This window comes from Erithacus rubecula (genome assembly GCF_903797595.1).
Source record: "Erithacus rubecula genome assembly, chromosome: 4".
Taxonomy (NCBI): Eukaryota; Metazoa; Chordata; class Aves; order Passeriformes; family Muscicapidae; genus Erithacus; species Erithacus rubecula.
The window spans coordinates 56,484,060-56,498,256 of record NC_136686.1 but is presented as its reverse complement, the minus strand read 5'-3'; the positions used below and the strand labels follow the sequence as shown (position 1 = coordinate 56,498,256).

The 14,197-nt window shown below is 43.5% G+C and overlaps 1 protein-coding gene across 8 annotated transcripts in view; it reads right to left on the bottom strand.

Annotated features, from left to right (window-relative positions):
- The window catches only part of LOC306800817 (uncharacterized protein), a 62,045-nt gene that overhangs the window by 13,294 nt on the left and 34,554 nt on the right, over positions 1 to 14,197 (bottom strand). For 2 of the 8 annotated variants that reach the window (XR_013773917.1, XR_013773920.1), the window contains exons 3-4: positions 3,383 to 3,624; positions 2,722 to 2,830 (exon numbers count right to left, since the gene is read on the bottom strand). Coding sequence is in view for 4 of the 8 variants with exons in the window: in XM_079303191.1 (XP_079159317.1) it covers positions 2,550 to 2,633; positions 3,532 to 3,624 (177 nt within the window). In the remaining 4 variants the exon portion in view is untranslated. Of the gene's footprint in view, positions 1 to 287; positions 2,634 to 2,721; positions 2,876 to 3,202; positions 3,625 to 14,197 lie in introns of those variants that run through there. The other 6 variants (XR_013773919.1, XM_079303191.1, XM_079303195.1 and 3 more) reach the window with 6 other exon arrangements.

Below are 14,197 nucleotides of genomic sequence, written 5' to 3'. Positions count from 1 at the left end.
CTGCTTTTGCAGGAGAGCAATCACTGTGCGGTGTTGAGCTCAGAGGAACTATCACAGCTGGTGAAACTCAGATTTGTCAGTCATTTCTAGACTGTTCTCACAGGGAGATCACACCTCCAGCTGTCACCAGATAACACATATATTATATGCTATATATAATTATATATTCCTTATATATTTCTTCCTTTTTTCACTGCTTCCCTACCCTTATAGGCTCCTCCAAAGCAGAAAAGCAAAATACATATATCTGTATTCAGAACCCATTAAAAACTCACAAACACATCACATTTTACTGTTTTTCAGTAGCACATAATGTTTTTTTTTTCTTTTTCCTTTTTATAAGAATAACAGAGGATGAAGAGCCTCAGCTGAATTTTCATAGATTGGAAAGTGCAGGGAAGAATCTCAGAACATGAGATCCATGCCTGGGAAGCATGGAATCACAATACTGCAGGAACACTCATGTTGGAGCTGCTTTGGGAGGCCTCTAGCACAACCTCCTGCTCCATGAGGTCAGGGCTATCCATGCAGGTCCTGTAAACAGCAGTGGTGGAAAGCACATGGTTCTTCTAAGCAGGCTGCTCCAATGCTTAATTAATCTCACAAATGAGTCAATAATTAAGCAAATATCAACAGGGAGATGCTGACACATGATATCAGAACAGCTGCTATGCATGTGGCTACACTCTTAAAGGGTACCATTCCAATCTTCTTACAGTATGTTTTTAACTTGTAGGCATGTGCACAGAGGACAATTTTTAATGTATTAATAGTGCTAACTTGTCATTGGTACTGAATTATATTCTTGCTGTAGTTGGAAGGGAAGTATTTCACCTAAGCTTATCCATTCTACCAGTAAGAGGCAAAGCCAAAAAGATTTATTATTGTGTTGAGAAGTAATAATGATATATAGGCCAACAGAGAAGTTATTGGTGTGTAACCCTCACATTTATAGCTGTGTTTTTTCTAGTGTTCTACAGCTAGAAAAAATCAGGTTGAGCTAACACATGGCTCCCAGACCTGTGCCTGCAGTCTGGACATCAAACAACTCTGCCAGCACACAGTACCTCTGCTTCAGGTTGTATAAAACCACCAGGTTTTGTGAAAATGGTTTTACACTGCTGAGATAGACTGAAGATTTGCAACAGAGTCAGTGGAAACTGAAACAGGCTGTTATGCAAAGGTGCTGCAGAAACCCAGGAGGAAGTGAAAGAAGTTAAGCCCAAGTTCCTTGTGCTGGTACAACTCGGTGAGTGCAGGAGCACACAGACTGGCTTGGAGGTGTAGATGGGTGTTACAGTCAGTGGTGTCTGTTTCCAGACTGCATTCTGTTCATCTAGGACCCTTCTCTGCTAGTGGGAGAAGTCTTTCCAGACACTGGGAAAATACTCAAAATCTGGAGAGGACTGTGTGGTGTTACATCATCACAGCCCCTGTTTGTTACTGGGCTTGAACAATCTCTTGAAGGTAATGAGTCTCCTTCCCCATTTCTGTGATTTTTCTCTTCCCACCATCTCACACTACTTTCTATTGCTAATTACCCTATTTTTTAAATTGAGAGTTTATAATAACAAGTGTTAATCAATTTTGTTTCCTAGACTTTTCAATAAAGAGGTATGGATGTATTATGTTTGTTTTGCTTTATTTAGTTGGTTTTGCTGTGACTTTGGTTTGTTTGGTGTTGGTTTTTTTTCTTATTCTTAAGGTGACTTCTGAGCACTTACAGTCATGGAAAAATGCAGGAAAATATGGACATCATATTGTATGTATGTATATGTCACAGAGGGCAAACAAAAAGTACTCAAAGCTCAACTGCACTTAAGCCTCATTATTTTTAAGCTGATTTTATGCTACTTTATAGTCTAATTCACTATATTTTAATGCCAAGTACTGCAATAACTAGATAAAAAGAGCACTCATCCAGGGGTGTGGAAAAGAATATGCCAGCCAGATGTCGTCCCAGCCCAGAAAATGAAGCAGCACACAACAGGGAAAACAGGCTTCAGGTCTGAGCTGCCTGGTGCAGTGCCTGCTGGGCATTGTGCCAGAAAACAACAGCCTGAAGCAGTTTTCCCAGTTCTCACTCCTGTTCCTTCCCTTTTTCAGCATGTTTCTGTGTTAGGATTTTACAGATTAAACTTTTGACCCACAGTCCAGCACTCAACTTGTTGTCTTTCCTTTGTCTTCTCTCTCCCAGATGCCAGATGGGTAGTCCCTTTTAAAGGAAAGATATTTATTGAATACAACAGGTAGTAAAGGGAAATGAGTTTCCAAAAGGACAAGGGAAGAGAAATATTTATGAAGACAGAGTATTCCAGAGCCCCAATACAGCCCAGACCAAGATTAACATTTTGCACATCATGTTGTTAGATGGCAAGCCCAGGGATACCTCCAAGCCCCCAAAGTCAAGGGAAGGTCCAGTCAAAGGCACTGATAGGCTGAAGTTTTGTAAAGGTTTTGGGGTCATCACAGAAGGAAGAGACAGAGAATCAGCAAGGCTTGAGCACCACAAACCAAAACTTCACTACCTGAGCTAAGGACCAGATGTGCTATTTGGAAAAACTTTGTACTTGTATGCTACAGCTGTGAGAGATCAGTAGGATCCTTTTATTGGGCCTGGTCAGAAAGTTTATCTAGGAGAAGATCAGCAGATGTCTTAAACCAGGTGCAATTTCTATGTCCACATATGTCCAGCCTAAGGTTTGGTGATCCTGGTTCTTCATGGCAAGGATTAGTCTACCCTGTGTCCAGGCCAGCTCCATCAGAACTACCAGTTGTCCCAGTATCCCAGTTATGTCCTCTTTACCGGACAGAAAAAGGAATTTGTCTTCTGGTCTCAAGTCTTCATCAGCTTCATCAAAGCATGAGCCTCAACCTTATTTTTATCTTGGCTATCCAACATGCTAAAACCCCACATGAATCACTGAGAATCCAGTGCCATGGCTGGTTTATGCCAATCTAAACATGAGCTGCTGTCAAGAGGAGCAGCCCTGCCTGCACCTGCCTGCTCCCATCACCTCTCCAGTATCAATACTGGTGCCTGTCTATGTGCACACTCAGCTTCACCACTGAGTTGCTTGAACCCACTCTATGGCCACATGATTATCAGTGCCAAAATGCATTGAGGAGCACCAGCTTCAGGACTGAATGGGGAAGCCTGTAGTGGATTGACATATTTTGTTTAAGCACCCTACACAATGACTGTGTGTTCAGAGTTAAGTCTGGTACATCCTGATCCCAGTGGTGACACTGTGCAGAGTCTGGACAACCACTCAGCACTTGCACAGGTGGTCCAAAAACACCTGACATGAAGGACACTTGCTGTGAAGTCCACCTCTGTGTGACCACTAAAATCACTGAATATGCAGAGACTGTACTGGACAAGTCTGACCACTCAGCAGGATGCACTGCATGTGCCCACTGCTCCCAAGACACAGCAGCATCCCTCATTTATCAATGGGAATGGCAGCTGCTCATAGGACAACACCACCTCCACCCATGATTCTGCCTGCAGCATCCCAAATTTCCTACCTGTAGCTGACTGTCCATTCTCAGGATTGTCCTGAAAGCAATTGCTGTGGCATCAGGTGAGTCAGACACAGATGAGACAGCTGTACGTGCTGCCTGAGACAGGGAAGAGAAATGAATTGGACTACAGAGGCTTATAATCTGACAACAAAGACTTCCATACATCTGTAAGTTGAAGTTGCTCAAATAAATATGACAAAAATGTGTAAGTAGGAGGGTCATCCACTGTTAGTACATAGCAAGCTGCCCCCATTTCAAGTTTTGAATCAAGATTTTCAGCAAAGTATTTGGCCTTGACTGAGGCATTTCTGAGTGCAGAGGTACGTGTACAGGGAGTGTGTATCACAGCATGAAAACCCAGACAGCCCTGAAAGACAGGCTTTAGCAAATCTTCCTGCTGTTGTTCAATGAGGAAATGCCCCTAGCTCTTCCCTGCATCTCCCTGCCAGGACTTGGTGAGCCTATCATGGGGCTCACAGAAGGGCATTTGCCACTAGCATTAAAAAAGTCATGATTGTTAGAAACTGGAAATTAGGGTGGGTATACAAAGTCATCTACTGACTCCTCTGAGAGCATGAACATCCTCAGAGAATTTGGGAAGGAGGAGAAGAGTCATAAAAGAGTTAGGAGGAAGGAGTCATAACTTGGGAAGAGCAACTTAAACTGAACGAAGGGGACTTACTTGATTTAATTTATTAGAGCCCTCCAGACAGCTCACAAAGCAGCCTGGCTTCCAGCTGATGTAACATATGTTATGTGAATGTATTATAATTAACATTATTTGACTGGAAAAGAAGTATTTCCAAGTTTCATTGCACTTATAAAGAAAAAAATAATATTCCTGAACAAAGAGAGAATTGTTTATTCAGAGTTGATGTATGCCATGGCAAGTCATTTATATATAGATGCTAGTGAAATTACTTGAAGGAGGCAGGAGAAGCAAACAAGCTTTGGCCAAACATGAAGCACATGCATTGCACTGAACACCATGCTTCTTGCAATGTGTTCTGCATTCCCTCAATTTCCAATTCATCAAAGCTTAATTGAACTCAAAGTTTACAAGAAACATGGGATTGGCTCCCAGCAAAAGGATATTTTCCCCTTGTTTTCCTGCACCGTATACAAGCAGGAGCAGTGAAAACAATGAAAAACCAAGCTGCACCCTTTTGCTCTGCACAACTTCCTGAAATTTCTCCTGAGCCAGATAAGCCAGGCTACAGAAAAACACGGGTCAAGGTTAAAATGGCATCTGCTAGGATGCTGTGGAATTTAGGAACAGTCATATTTTCACACCATCTGCTTCTTTACAATAAATTACTTTGTGACCCGGGTGTATAATAAGACAGAATGAGAGAATGCAAGATCAATATCCTTCCCGCCTTCACTAATGTCACCAGAGAAGCAAGAGACGTCTTGTTGTAAACTAAGGAAGGACAAAAAGCACTGAAAGCTGCATGGGAAATGGCCCAGAACTGCAGAGGATTTGGAGAGGCTTTCAGGGCTGCAGGCAGAGGCCTGGCTGGGGATGGCAGCTCTGTCAGTGCTCTGTCACTGGCCCGGGGCAGCAGCTGACCTTCCCCGGGAGCAGCACATGTGCCAGCGCCGCCAGACCGGCCCGCCCGCTGGATTAACAGCTCAAACCCACTTGGGATAAAGCGCGGGGCTGCCCTGGAGGGATTAGCGAGCCTCAGGGCCTGTCCTGACCTGAAGGCAGATCGCTGGCATCCCTGGCATGGCAGCTGCAGCCAACAGCTGAGAAGGGCTCACGGCCCCGCCAGGCACACAGGACGGCACTCCGCAGGGAGCCTGCCAGCTGAGGCTCGCATTCCCTCCCAGCTGTCACAGCCCTGCCCCAGCTCACCACGCTGCTGCCACTCACTTCTCCGGTCACCCAGCAAAGGAACAAAACCAGGGAGCTGTGCCATGGATGGGAGGAAGGCCAACGCTCCATCGAGGCAGCAAAAGGACAACCAAGCCACCAACAGAGGCCCAGAGGGGGCTGCGACATCCCAGAGATGGTGTCTGCCCACAGTCCAAGAAGGGCCCGAATCTGTTTTCATTTAAACCAGTTTTACAGTCTGGACCAGACTGGGACTCATGCATTTTATGTGGCCTACACAACCCACTCTGCCCTGCAGGAGATGACAGACAAGCCACGAGTGGTTTGCAGCCTCAGAGCGATGCAGATGCCCAGAGACCAGGGCAAAGCCAGCTCACTGCTTTCTTTCTCTGACTTTTCCCACAGCTGGCTGATCACTTGGTGCTTTCTATGTCCCTTCCCTGCCTTGAGGCAACATCAGCTTCTCCATACAGGCTGAACAGGCTTCACACACTTTCTCTGGAGTCTGGAGCAGCTTTAGGAACCTCAGAGCTGTGCAAAGGTACAGGAAATGTCCTGTTGGCTGCTGCCACCCCCCAGGATGCAGGGTGATGGTCTGTGAGGCCAACCAAGTGGAAGGTGGTGGTGGCAACCCTCAGAAGGAAGCCTTGGGTAGGGGGGAACCTACTTACTACCAAACATTGCAGCATCTCTGTGGTTTTTTCTGTTTTCTCATGTTTCCTGCTTGTGTCCTGCTGCCACCAGTCTGTGCAATTCCACAAATTAAAAGCTGGAGTTTTTTTCAGGAGAATCTTGGGGGAGTTAGGAACATAGCTCCCAAGAGCATAATTTCCTCAGCCCAGAACTGTTCCTGTGGACTGATGACCACTGTGCATGCACACTCATGAACATTGCTGCCTGCTGACACACTGCTCCTCTGCAGCTGCTTTGGGACACAAATACATTCGTGCACACCAAAAAACCACAGCACTAAAGGAAAGCTGTGTAACAGAGAGATGTTGCACTTAATGTTTGGGGTGACCCAAGGAAGACAGACAGGTTTGGAGGGCAGGTAGAGCTGTGCAGCATATTCTTTATTATCCCTTTTTGATGTTCAGCAATTTACAGAGATACCAAATCAATGCCAGGTTCAGTCTCACCAAGGTCTGACACCTCACAAACTACAAGGTAAAAAATCAAACACAATGGCCTTACCTTCTTGATAAAATATGGGAGTGGTTTCTTTTTATCTCATCCACCCTTAAGGGATTACATACATAGTCTAGGGCAGCAGAACTGGAAATTGTTCCATAGGAAGTAATATAATCCAAAGTCTTGTGTATTTTTAAGCTTTTCAGCCCTGCCCCCTCATAAAGCAGGTATTTCAGTATGTGCACTTGTGTTAATTGAATGCCCTCTTAAATGCAAATGAGGAAAGCCACACTAAAGTCTCTCAAGGTTCCAGATAAGATCTGCAGCTGGTATAAATAAGCAAAATGTCACAAAGGCCAGAGGAATCGCTCTGTTCCTCTCTTGTGCCGCTGCAATCGCTGAACTCGCCCCTGCATTTCCATGCTCCTGCCCGGCCATGCCGCAGCCCCAGCCCAGGCCCTGCCCCAGGGGCTCGGCCTGTCAGGGAGGGCAAGGCCAGGGAGTGTCTGCCCAGGCCGGGAAGGGAGGCCTGAGTTCCTGTCATTTCCTCTGTGATTATTTCAAGATTTTTCACTGAAAGACTTTACAGGATGGGTTGGGCTGTTTTATCAGAGCCAGATTTTGGCAGGCTAGCTCCCAGGGAGCCTTTTCACCCCGCAGCCCTCAGCCAGAGCCTGCATAGCTTCCTTAGCTCCCCAAATCCAGCCTGGCCCAGCCTAGGGGCGGATTCAGGCCTGGGAGGGAGACAGCAAGGACTGCCAACCCTCCCTGCTGGACAGGCTTTGATTTCATTTAAGAAATAACTCTTAGACCTCAGCAGTCCTGGTGGTGCTAATATAAATCTCCTGGTCACTTGCTTGACAAGGGCAAGTATAATCCTTCATAAGCAAAAACACTTGAAACTTTCCAACCAGACTTTGCTTTCCCAACTTCTCTTTTTGGCATCACATTTTGAGCAGAACAACAGGGAGCAAAGGGAGCAGGAAATAACAGCTCCTTCCTGCCCAGAGCCCAGCCATCCACACAGGGAGCTTGTCTCCCTGGGGCTGGGCTTGGGTGCCTGCCAGTGCTGACCAGCATCCCCCTCTGAATTAGAAACATACAATAGCTTGAGCTGGGAGGGACTGCTAAAGGTCATCTAGTCCAACCTCCTGTCACTGTCCTGGTGCCATTAAAGCTAAGGAAAAGACAGGGAGAGAGATTATGCCAGGTGAATCCCAGTAAACAGCAGCAGAGCAGTAGTTCTATGGCAAATGTGATAATGATTTTTTGTTTAATCATTTCTGAATTCTCTACACTTCACGTATGTGTTCCTATTGCCTACCCTATTGTAGTGATAGGACAAGGGGTGATGGTTTTAAACTAAAAGAGGGTAGATTTAAACTAGATATAAGGAAGAAATTTTTTACAATTTTTTACTGGCACAGATTCCCCAGAGAAGTTGTGAATACTCCAATCCTGGAAGTGTTCAAGGCCAGGTTGGATAGATCTCTAAGCAACCTGGTCTAGTGGAAGGTGTCCCAATCCACAGCAAGGGGGTTGGAAATAGATGGCCTTTAAGATCCCTTCCAACCCAAACCATTCTTTGATTCTATGAGATGCTTCTGTTGGGGGAAGGGAAAAAGATTGACTACAACAGAGAGTATTTATTTTAAGAGAAATATAATAGTAAAGCAATTAAATCAGAAGGGTACCAACTATTTTCAAACAGGAAAAAAATACTGACAGAACTCACAACACAGTGAATCAGAGGCTTAGCATGAGGAGGGAGGACGGAGGGATGACAGAATGACAGGACTGTAGTGCAGAAGAGGTTTTTAACATTCATATTAATTTTATTGTGCACATGCATCAAAGGTCCCTATAAAGATATGTAAAACTGTGTGTCCTGATTGAAAAGAGCAGAGCTGACCTACCTCCCTTCCCCTTCTCCATGGTCTAGCTTTTGGAGTCCCACTGCTACATTATACTGCTTTGCTGGATGCTCTTTATCTTAGCTGTTACAAAGCCCATGTGGGAGAGCAACACCAGCCACTTTGGTATTTTCTGGGCTTTCCCCTGCCCAAGGCTGTACTGTTTGTAAGGATGCCAGAGCTCCTCTTGTTCTGTCCATAATCCACTACCTGAAGGGTCTGGCTCTCTGCCTGGGCAGCTGCAAAGAATTAACCCAGCTGAGGTTCAGCATACAGGGAGGGAGTGCAGACAAGACTTCTTTTTTGCCATTCAGTCCATTCAACCTTCAAGAAACCTTGGAATTAAAAGCCCTAAGTACAAGTGTTGAAATTGACTGTAAGGACAAATATGCTTTTGGCAATCTTGGTTTCACTAATGCAGATTTGCATCACTTCAAAAGTGCCTTGAGAGGCCCTATTTTTTAATTTTTGCCTTGCATCCCATCCTTGGGATGTCTTTGATGGTTCATATTAACTTACATGATTTCCTAAGAGTTATTGTGTCTTTTTTTCACTACAAAGAACTTTAGGTATTCTCACAAAGGGATAATTTGTTTGTTTCAGATGGTTTTGCTGATTCCCAAGATCAGTTTTTCCCAAAATCAAGCCAAAGAGTATTCTGTGTGCAAAATTTTCCTTTGTATTTCCTTTTCTGTCTGTATTGGTACTCACAGATTTTACGTATTTGTTTGGACTAAAGCATTTTAGAAAGTACATTACCCATTCACCCTCAGTTCATTGGTCTTTATCTTTCACAATGCTTCCAAAAGTTGTAACAGTAGAATATTGTCCTTGAGAACTTCTGAAGTGTCCAAATGCTCAGGAGTTCCAGAAAAAAAAGAAAGGCAAATTATAAATCACTCCCTGCTGAAAAGAGAGACTTTGTAAATAAGTTCTATAGCATTATTCTTAAAATCATCCCTGAAAAGGGCCTCAAAAGTATCCCAGGCCATTATCTTCCCCAAGACAAGGTCAGCTATGCACTTTAGATATGTTAACCTCTTAGCCAGTTCCCACAAGGATAATTACTTGCTGATGACCAAGTCAGAAAGTATTTCTCCCTGGACAAAGCAGTAGATTATTTATTTCATGCTCTGTTGTTGCTTATTTTTAGTTGTTCTCATGTTTCATTTTCAGAGCTGACAGGAATTGGTTTGAGGTGAACTGGATTATTCCTGCATACAAAGGGGTTCAATTTCATGTCTGGCAGGAAGCGATATAAACTGGAAAAGGAAACCTACTTGCAAATGGAGGGAAATACAACCTTTGCTACTTCTTCCACTGTTTTCTTCAATATTGATTATCAAGGACATCTCCATCTTCTTGCTAGTCTTCTAGGACTGATGCACAAATCTGCCCTGTGATTTGTCCCTTTGTCAGAATCCATTTACTCAGCGCACTTTTATTCCCCTCCTGGGTCTTTTCAGGGCTAATATCAATACAGATCTGGCTCTGAGGATCATCACAATTATCAACATCAAAGAAAAAAAAGCAAGAGAAGATGTATTAGTGAACAAAATGAGAAGTGCATGTCCTTCTCACAGAGAAAGTCTCTGTAGTGTTTTTGCTCCTACTTGCCATTCTCCTGCTGAATTCATCCACCCTGACACAAATAATCTACAAACAGCAACAAACCCTTTCTAGTAGTCTGTCACTTTACAGGAAATAAACAATGGCACAATTACTCACTAATACCTCAAAGAAGTCACACTAATTGCTTCTGCTGAAACTCCAAGCCTCCTTATCAAACCTGCCAGGCTGAAGTAGCTGAAAGTCCATAAACCAGTAAATAATTAACTTTGAAGATTTCCTTCTTGCATCTCCTGATGCCTCTTTTGCCTGCAACAGTGAATGGCTGAGCAACAATTCACAGGATTTTGGTGGAGAACCTGTTTGCTCTTTGTGCCACCTCGATGTGTGCTTTAAATCAATTGAACACTTCCAAAGAAATTAGGCATGTAAAAAATAATCAAGAGAGCAGGGTCTGGACATGCTGGGCACATCCCTCCACTGAGCTCCTGCCATGGTGAGGGGGCAGTACCAGTACCCCAGCCCCATTTTTCTGGGTAGGTTTGTTTGTAACACCTCTGCATCTTTATTCTTTGCAGGAAGATGCCAAGGGCTGACATTTGGGCCAGAGCTCCTGTCTGAAGCAATGACTTTTCTCTGATACATTGCAGTCAAGTCCCATGAGGAAACACCACAAGATGCTCTCCTTCCTGAGAAACATCTGCATTCTCCTCCTCACTGTGGTTTAATTAAAGCATTTTAGCAATTTCTGCTCAGCATTTTCACCCTGCAGGAACTCTGTCAGCTCCAAGGTTTTGCCTCAGGAGTGCAGCCATTTGGGGTATTTGCCTGGGCATCAGGGCCTACCCCTCATTTACTTTTACCAGCTCAAACATGCTTTAACCCACAAAAACTCCTTAATGAAGCTGCACAATCTTAGCAAATCCAGCTCCTTCAAGACTATACTGGTAGTTTATCAATCCAACCATATTGTTTTCTGATAGAGTCCCAGTGCCTGCCTGCAAGCATGTTTGTACACACAAGGGATGCTGGCCCTCTGCAGATTTCTTAGTCCTGACTCCAAAGAGCCACTGCAAAGGTACAGCAGTGGGAGGTAGAGGGGGTTTTGTACCTTGCAAACAGTTCATGTGCCTACGTGCAGCCACAGGCACTGCAACATTTCCCATCCTGCCAGCCTGTGTGGGCCAGTAGTGATGGGATCATCACAGAGCATAATGCTAAAACATGCCTCATGAGTGACCTTCATCAGTGACTGACACGTGGTCCACAGCTGGTCCCCAGCAGCACAGACACAGGACAGCAAGTCTCCACATGAGGTTCTATTCCTTTTGGAAAGGTTTCCCTTCCCTCCCAGATGCTGATCTTTAGCTGGGGCCTCTGGCAGGAGACCAACAGCACAGTAACACTACTGCATTTGGGTATTGATACCCCTACTGCAATGACCACCTTGCTTCCTCACACCTCTATTTGCTACCAAACTACTCAAAACTGGGAGAAGGAGACACTCTCCTGCTGTGCAGCAGCAGGAAATCCATGAACACCAAAGAGCTCTGAATGCCCTGGGGCAGGAGAAAAGCCAAGGCAGCTGCAATGCCTGTCCCTCTAAGGTTTCACCCACACTTCAGAGTTCCATGTATATAAATTAAAATTAACTTATTAAAGTAAATTAAACTTGTCTGAAACCATTTGCTGGCAGAGAATGGCCCACACCCTTTCTATTGAAGTCTCAGCCTCTGAAGCAGCATGGCTTCACCCAGGCTACCCACTGTTTCCAGTGGGTAGCCTGTCACATGCTAATTCCCAAATCTTAGCTCATCCCCATCTGTTTGGGTGACCAGCAAAAGCCCCTGATGGTACTTAGTTTGACTCAGGACATTTTTCTCAAGCAAATTTACCTTCCTACTAGACCATGACAGCACCTACAGACATGAGGTTTGATCCTGAATTCAGTGACCCTCTTAGCTGACTGTTCTTAACAAAGAGAAGACATTTCTATGGATGTATGTTCTTTGTGGATTTCTCAGGTCAACTTTGGTCTTAAAAAATCAAATTTAATCAATTGTGTATGCATGACCAAGTATGACCAAACTTGCTTTCCCCGTAAGATACAGCTTTACATATAAAACAGCTCACGTGGTGGTCTCTACATTTGGAAAAAAAGAGGCTTGCAGCTGACCTATAAAGATTGTTTTTAGCTTATACCTTGTTTGAGTTCTCCAGGATCACCCCCTTGAAGTGCAGACCTGCCACAATAGATCCAAGAATGGCCTGTGGTGCCCTGTGCTCCCCTGGCTCTGCTCCATCCCCTAGGCACCCCCCACACGTGTCTTTGCTTGCAGAAGAGGGAGTATCAATACCACAGAAAGCTGCTGCCCATTAGAAAAGGCTGCTTTTAATTGAGGCATGATAAATAATTTCAAATAAATAACAAGTGTTGGTCAAAGAATCTTGTAGCAAAATCCTCTAAACAAGTGTTTCAAATTGCAGTACAGTTTCAAAGCACTGAATGCTCAGAAACCCAAATACTTAAGTGTAACAATGGGTTGCATTATTAAATATATTGATAGTTACTTAATCAATTATTACAAATCTCAAAAGAAGCACTTTAAAAGCCTGAAAATTAAAAAAAAAATAGTCGAAGAATGTAAGAAGGGCTGTCTTCACTGTTTGGTGTGCACCATACTTTAATACTAATAAGATGCTACTAGATCAGTATTAAACACAGTTTAATAATAAATAAATAAAACAGTAGTAAACATAGTTCTTTTCTCCACAAACTTTCCATCCCATGTGTTAACTGTGCTTTGCAAAGGGCTGAGACACTTTGGTGGAAAGCTTCTGAGGGAATTTATTTCAATAAACAAGTTTTAAGTTTTAATAAGGATAGTAAGGAGTTTGGTAAATGTTGTGGGCAGGCAAAGTGATGGCATGAAATCTGAGAAAAAAAAATACACATATATATACATCAAATACCCTCTGGTATACTACAAAGGGAGGAGAGGAGTAATTTTCAGTAGTGTTTGGGCAAAAACCCCAATCATTAAGAAAAGCACCAAATGACTAACACTGACTCACTCTCTTGGCATGATGCAGGTAGATTTCCTGCTGTTATTTGTAGTTGTGTTCTGGTCTGGATATGACATGTCAGAAGAGTGATTTGAAAAGCATCAGCCTGGGGTCCAATAGTTCTTTTGTGCCATTCAGTATCCTACAAAATACAGATTTTTTTTTTTAAATTTTTTTAATACCTCAAAATTCAGCCACCTGTTTTCTTCCTGCAATCCCCCATCATCTCCACAATCCCTACAGTTTGGCTTACTATCACTAGTGGAGTTCAGTTTATAGGGTTTTTTCCTTGTAAGCTGTTAGGTCCTGTCTTTTCTTGGCTGCTTGTTACAGGAAAGGCCTCTTCCTTATCCTGAGTGTAACAGGAATCCTTGTGAGACACACAGATTGTCTTGTTTTGTCTTGCAAATTCACAATCAATTAAGCAAATTTCAGCACACTTTGTTTGGCCTACATTTCTAAAAGTGGTAAAGTGCTTTAGAATTTATTTTTGTGATTAAATTTTTAAAAGGAATTAGGCACTTACACTGTTTTTAGGATCTATGGCCCTCATCCAAAATAAAAGAGCAGCTGTTTTGGCATTGGGATATCCAACGTGCTTAAGAAGACTTAATAAAGAGCAATGCTATGTTTTGCTCCATCTTAAAGAGCATAGTAATGAATTCATATGAGAATTAATTATTGATTAAAACAGAGATAATTATAGGGAATTTTATGTTAAAGTAAAATATAATACAGAGAACTTTACCCAAACAGAACATAAAGAGCACAAGAGCTGCACCTAAACTTAGGGGAACTGGAAGCTCTGACCTGCATGGTACCTGGCCAAAGCATCTCCTGGTGGCCAGCATGCCTAAACTTCTTTCCTTGGGGACCCAGGAGAGATGGAGGGGAACATTTAGTGCATAATCTAATTTGCTGAGTGAAATACTAGAACCAGAAGATAAAAAGTGCTTAGGAACTCCAGTATGTATCTTGACAGGTGAATAAGGGAAACAGTGAAATGGAAAGCAAATCAATTACAAATGGCAGATGTGGAACAGCAGAGAGAAGAAGGTGACACCTTAAGCCAAGCTAAAAACTCCCTGTCAACAGATATTGTTGAGAGTTAGGTTCCAAAACACCACTGGACAGTTAAGAGAGCAATGAG